Raw genomic sequence first — 7,035 nt, 5'->3', positions numbered from 1 at the left:
TTCTTATTTTATGAACGAGTAGCTGTTAAAACTATTCTTCATCTAGCAAGTGCGAACTTCTTATAGCTTTATTATATAAAACTATGCCTCAACCTTTTAGCATGTCAGTTGCTTGCGATTTTGGGTCTTAGTGATTGCCTGTTACTTTAGGAAAATAAGGGATTTTCCTATACCTAAAACAATCAACTAATAGGAAAATAAGGGATTTTCCTAGTGCAACTATTTACAATTCACAACACGAACATTCATTTGCATTTCATACTTTTATAAGAAAATAAGGGATTTTCTTGGAAAACACACGAACTTTGGAATGACATACATTTCACAAAACCGCTTATGAACTCACCAACTTAATTGTTGACAATTTTTCTTTGAAATAACTTGTATTCTCAAGTACCTCAGAGGATCTCGAGAAGGCACCGACATGATTGTACACACACTCAAGACATTGAGCTATGATTGTGGATCTTGGATTTGATATGATGTTTAGAAAACTTTGTTGACTATTATGGTGTTTTATATAAAATGAAATGTGTTTTGTGAAATTAAAAATGAAATTTTTATTTGAAAAATCATGTCATTACACCCTTCATCAAATAAGAACAGGAAATAAGGCCAAACCAAACATTCTCAGGCTATAAGATCTTAGTTATATATAACCATGATGCATACACTAAGCAACTACAGTGATGATGTCAATTCCATAAAAGAAAGCCCCTAGGCTATCAGGCATCATATAATCAAGCAATTATATCATGTAATTCCTGAAGATCCCTAGCCTATCAGTAGCATGATGTTCTAACATATCACAATATCAAATAATAGTATGGTATTTTGGGTCTACTTACTGGCTCCGAATGATTGTTCACATCACATCCTCCTTTAGTATTTTTTTTTTAAACCGTTTGAAAATCATTTTGAAAATCTTTTACTTAGTTTGAGACTGGATTCACACAAATGTTTCTCCAATTCACTCAAACCAACGCTCTGATACAAACTTGTAACATCTTGTTTTTAAAAACCATCATTTATTACATATTGTTTTCAAAATAAGTTTCACATCATAGTTTTCACAGAAACCATAACACAAAATACGAGGAGGTATACAATCAAGCCTTCGCCTTCCTACGATCATCTGAGGTACTTGAAACATAATCAAATACTATAATCATAGAGCTTAGTGAGTTTCCCCCAAAATACCAATTACAATACAAAAACTAGAATAATATCACAAACAACATGCATTTAGAGCCTTCAGTCTGACTGGAACACTCGATACAGTCTATCTAGTACACTCAAAGAACCTACAACATGAGTAGTATGCCATCTCGGGCCTTTAGCCTATCTGGAACGTTCTCCAGGACTTTAACCTGACTGGTACACCCCATTGGCCTTCAATCTATCTGGGACACCCTAGGTCTATTAGCCTTCAGCAAAAAGCAGGTTCGCCTCAACTCAACTACACATAACATGTCGACATATACATAATAATTAAACATACAACCAGTAAATTGGACAAACAGACAGATCTTAAAGATCACTAAGCATAGCATCATCCTATTATCATAATACATATCTATAAGATCACTACAATACTCAATCATGAAATAATCAAGACGTAAATCCAAAAGGGCTGGTCTTGGTGCCTTCGACCCAACAAGTACAGTGAGGAACACTCACCTCACAAGTAGTGCTGAACCGGTAAAATCAAACTCTAAAACTCGGCTCCTAACTCAAATGCCTATAACCACGATGACCATGTCTATAAAAACCTTGAAATCCCAAAATGCCCTTAAAGTCCAACTTGGTCAACCATGTTCAAAGTCAAAGTCAAAAGTCAAGATCAATAGTCCATGTTGACCCAACTCGTCGAGTGCACCTACCACCTCGCCGAGTTCCTCCAGTCTCCAGAGAAGCGGGAAAACCCTAGCTAACTCGTCGAGTTCTCAGGACAACTCGTTGAGTTTTCCTAGTCTTAACACATTCAGCCCCTTCTTGTCGAAACTAATGCTTTAAAATGTAGATCTGATACCCAAGGGTTGGAAACTCATGTAAAGTTGCTAACTTTACGTCCATGCATGACACAAGGAGGCTCCAAGACTCATGAAATACTTAATAAGGGACCTAAATCATGAAAGAGGCCTAGAACTTGATAAAGCTTGCAACTTTAAGTCCAATAGATAAGCAAGTTTTCGACTTTTTACCTCAAAAGAGTAGCTAAACTCAAGGAGATTCTAGATCTATAGCTTCCCCCTTCAAGCTAGGCACCACCAACTTCAAGCTCTTTAAAAAATGAGGCCAAAAGAAGCAACTTATAAGCTCACACACTCAAGTTGGGGTAAGATGCACGAATTCTAGGGTTTCTGGACAGAGGATGTGATTAGGGAGGCCAACAATAGGGCTTAAGGCCTTTAAATAGGGTGCAACACCCTAAAATATAGGGTTTCATATTCAGCCACCAACTCGTCGAGTTTTCCTCTCCAACTCGTCGAGTTGGTCCAAAACGATCCACGGCCCAAAAACTTTCAACACGTCGAGTTGAGGCCATCAACTCAACGAGTTCCAAGGAAAATTTTGTTTTTTAATAAAAATTCTCATATCTGGAAATCAGGATATTACATTTTTGTTATGTCCATCTGCATGTTTAAGGCATTTCATATATTATATTATTATTTATAAGAACCACGTATTCAAACATCACAATGGAACACAAATGGTGTTTGGTTTATTGGTGTACTTGTGTCATATATTCAGTTTACCTGTGATCCATGAATTTAGTCGCACAACCCGGTGTGTTCCGCGGCCTCGTCCGGAGATATGACACAAATAACATTTTGTAAACACGTAACATGTTAGAATTGTTCTTATTTTTTTTACTTATAAAATTTACATTTAGTAACATAAACAAACATATTTTGATGACATGCCTAACGAAAAATGCGCACGCTACAATATATGTCTTAAAAAAGTCATTATTGTTAACGTAGAGGTGCCTTAACGACGTTGTAACGCAGGAACGCCGCTCCCGGTGGCATTATGACATTTATCGTTACCACGAGAACGTCTCGCTACATATACATCATCCAATCAAAATGAATTATGTATGATACCTTTGACCAACTAACGGTCAGATTTTCAAAAAAAAAAATATTTTTACCTATAAATACATATATTTGACCTCAAATTCATTCACGACATTCTTCGATTTCTTTCTATTTTATAAAATTTCAATACTTCCTAACAAAAAATTATGGATCTGTTCGACCCGTCCTACGATGAAGATGATGATATGTTCGTTAATATGTATGATTATTACATGAACGAGCTAGTACAACTAGATTTCGCTCATCTACTAACAAGACGTTATGATATCTATCGTTACCACGAGAACGGCTCGCAATGCGTACATCATCCAATCAAAATGAATTGTTTTTGATACCTTTGACCAACTAAGAGTCAATTTTTCAAAAAAAAAATTCATTTTTTACTTATAAATACATATATTCTACCTTAAATTCATGCGCATCATTCTTCTATTTCTTTATATATATTATAAAATATCAATACTTCCTAACAAAAAATTATAGATCCGTTCGACTCGTCCTACGATGAAGATGATGATATGTTTATCAATACGATGTATGATTATTACAGGAACGAGCTACTGCAACTAGATTTTATTTATCTACCAACAAGGCGTTCAATGTTAAACATAAATCGTGAATAAGGACATGGACATCTAGTTTGCGATTATTTTACGGATAGTTGTGTCTACCAGCCAAGAGACTTCAAAACAATGTTTCATTTACTAAAAAAGAGTGTTTGTACGGATAGCAATTGTCCTGGCAAGCAAGTATCGTTTCTTTAAATTTTTGTACATTTTAAATATAGCTTTTAGATAAAATAAATATATTTTTTTCACCTATTAAATATATGTTTAGGCATAGATTTTTCCAAATGAGATATGATGCTAGAGGTAGGTGAGGATTCACATGGTTGCCGAAATCTATTGCAGCTACGACAATTAAACTGGTGGCTATATGAGATTAAAAAACTCTACAAGATATTATGTATAGCTTGTATCATAATGCATAACATAGTGATTAAAGATAAATGTCGTTATATTGCAGAGTATATGTCTACGGAACCCATAAACATGCATTTTCAACAAGGTACATCGAAATATTTACATAGTCGTTGATATTCAAGACGCATAAAAAGACTAACAATTTCGATAAAACTTGACGGATGAAGAGTAGCATATTTAGGAAAAATAATATGTATTTTTTTTTTTGTAATGTCTTTTTTTTTTAAAAAAAAAAATTAATGTTATGTTTAATTTAAATATTATGTTTTATTTAGATTTTATGTATAAAGAAAATTTTATTTATTTTTATAATTATTTAAAAAAGTACTTGAAAAAAATAAAAATAAATGATGACACAAAAAATATTTTGTATTATGAGCTCTACTACCATGAAATTGGTAATCGTTCTCATTGCCTGTCCAAAGAACATGTACAATAGTCACCAAGAGGGTCAGATGGGCCTTATACAAAGAGGCCTAGACTATACATGTAAGCAAGAATGAATTGAGTCCACTAACATATATATAAATAGCAACACAAGATTTTAGATGTTAATTATTTATCAGGGGTGGCAAAGTGGAAACAACCACCAAAGTTCGATTTAACGAACCTCTTATTCATTAAACATTGTGGACACAAACTTTTATTTTACTTCATATTACATAATTAATACAAATAGAAACTTCAAACAACAAACAGTAAGCATTCAATTTTCAAAAGGATTACAATGCATAGGCTTTGATATCAGAATCTTGTTCTAATTCTTTCATCCTTTTTTCATCTAAATGAACCCATGCTTCGACACCATCACCCTTGTGATCATCCAGCATGATCACCAAGTTTTGGACCGGAAAGCTACCGGTGCTTGACCAAATCGGCTTACCATAACCAAAATCAGCTTCATAGAATGAAAACTTACACCAACAAGTGAACAAATAGAAGTTCACTTCATTGTCATCTATATTTTTATTTGACTCCAAATAGGGATTGATTATAACCTCATATCCTTCTTCACCATGTGTGAGTATTTTAGCGCAATCTTTAGCTGTTTTCTTGACCGAGTTACACAAAATCTTGAAGAAATCTTGAAAACCCATTTTGTCGCCCTCACCATGCCCGAGTTTGGAAGCTGCGAGTCCCCAATAATTCCCAAATGAGTTTGTAGGTAACTGAGGGACTATTTTATCCCTCAATCCAACTGGTTGGATGAGAAAAGACGCCTTAGATTGCCCGTTGTTTGCTTCATCTATGCGTACTAAGGCCTTCCACAATAACGCAACAACAAGTTGGACCTTTGATGGTTTTCGAGACCCATTTCCATCATATCCAACCTTTTTTCTCATGTCTTTTATTGCATCCCCTTTAAAAAGAAACCTTCGCGCCTTATTCTTCACACCAGCACTTGACCTTGGTACTCTCAGGTCAAGTTCTGGTAAACCTCTTTGTGGGAAGTAAAGCGTCGAGTTGAATATAGGGGAGTACTTTTCAGATTCATATTCTCCTTTGCTTCTAGTAGCCCAGTTGTTAATGAAGTTGCACATAGTTCCCATATCTGAGAGCCTATGTGGAAAGCACATACCGATAGCCAAACCACCACACTCGAAGGTGGTGACTTTGACAGATAGCATGGGATCATCAACTTCATCAGCCTCTCCAATCTCACATGGGAGGAAATTATTTACTATATTTGATTCTAATCCCGTTTCGGGTTCTAAAATCTCTGAGAGTCGGACATTCGCTTTGCCTTGGACATAACGAATACCTTGATCGTTACAATCAATCAAGGAAAGCTTACGAATATATCTCCCCGCCAAAGGATAAAAATCACTTAAGGTTTTTGATATGGAAACCTTCAAGTGGTCACAGATATTTTCAAACTGATTGTTCACTCCCTTAGCTGGCGGAGGGTAGTAGAGAATGAGAGGGACGTTTATCGTCGGGGCTAGCTCATCGGTGAAAGAAATTTTGTGGAAACGATGGATGGCAGGAGTTGGGGTGGAGGGTTTCACGAGCTTTGATGAGTAGGTTATGATCTCCATTTCTCGAGTACAGGTTTTCGATCATCATATGGTCCACATTTATAGCGAAGTTGGTTCTCAATATGTGACGTAAAATTGATTCATAAATGTGATGTCAGCCATTAACTGTATTTTTTTTAATATTAAGTAAAGTGGTCCTGTACATATTCTAGTTCTCTACGTGTCCATACTTTCCATTTGGATACTTGTTTCTATTTCCGATGAGGATGTCGCCTGTTTTCTTTTTCCTCTTCCAACGGGTCGCGAAAGGAATCATATAAAAGAGGTCACCTTTGATTCAGACTTTTAACATATCAAAATTTTAATATAAATTAAGAATTAATATGACAAACTGTTTATAAAAATGTAATTCGGATGTTTCACAAGAGACTGAGGAATTGAAGCACATGTGGAATTATTGTTATTGTTATTATTATTATTATTATTATTATTATTATTATTATTATTATTATTATTATTATTATTATTACAATTACATAGTTTAGTTTTATATAGTCATATACAAATGAGTTATTCATTATGATGATATTTTTTTGACGTTTTTAAGATTGAACAACAAATATTCTATTATAAAAAATAAAAAAAATAAAAAAATTATGATGTTAGTCAATATAATTTGCACATGATATGTGTCTATATAACTGAAATAGTTTACTTACGAGCAGTTTGACTCTTGTACATCTTGATTCATGCCACTCGATATTGTACTGATATTTGTTCTCCCATTTGAAAATTCATAATGTCATAAATAATGCATGTTATATTTATATGTAGGACCATAAACTTCGTGGCCGGTAGATATGTTCACATGTTTTCACATGCTCCACAAACTTCTTAGGAGGGTATGGTACCGAGTTTACCACAGCCTTCATCAGCTTTCTTCCTCTCTACCTCATTTTTACCATGATC

General features: G+C 34.5%; 1 protein-coding gene across 1 annotated transcript; it reads right to left on the bottom strand.

The window, feature by feature from the left end:
* Window positions 1-4,664: 4,664 nt before the first annotated feature.
* Window positions 4,665-6,158, bottom strand: LOC145018372 (limonoid 21-O-acetyltransferse-like). The gene has a single exon (XM_078976270.1). It carries the CDS (start codon window positions 6,124-6,126, stop codon window positions 4,810-4,812), a length of 1,317 nt encoding a protein of 438 aa, XP_078832396.1. The 5' UTR covers window positions 6,127-6,158; the 3' UTR covers window positions 4,665-4,809.
* Between the last annotated feature and the right edge of the window lie 877 nt (window positions 6,159-7,035).

The sequence above is a fragment of the Lactuca saligna genome, chromosome 9 (genome assembly GCF_052625555.1).
Source record: "Lactuca saligna cultivar CGN05327 chromosome 9, ASM5262555v1, whole genome shotgun sequence".
Taxonomy (NCBI): Eukaryota; Viridiplantae; Streptophyta; class Magnoliopsida; order Asterales; family Asteraceae; genus Lactuca; species Lactuca saligna.
The sequence above is the reverse complement of the archived record's forward strand: the minus strand, read 5'-3'. Positions and strand labels throughout refer to the sequence as shown.

Bases quoted from the DNA above. Each gene is read 5' to 3' on its own strand.
- LOC145018372 (XM_078976270.1), bottom strand. From the start codon at position 6,126: ATGGAGATCATAACCTACTCATCAAAGCTCGTGAAACCCTCCACCCCA.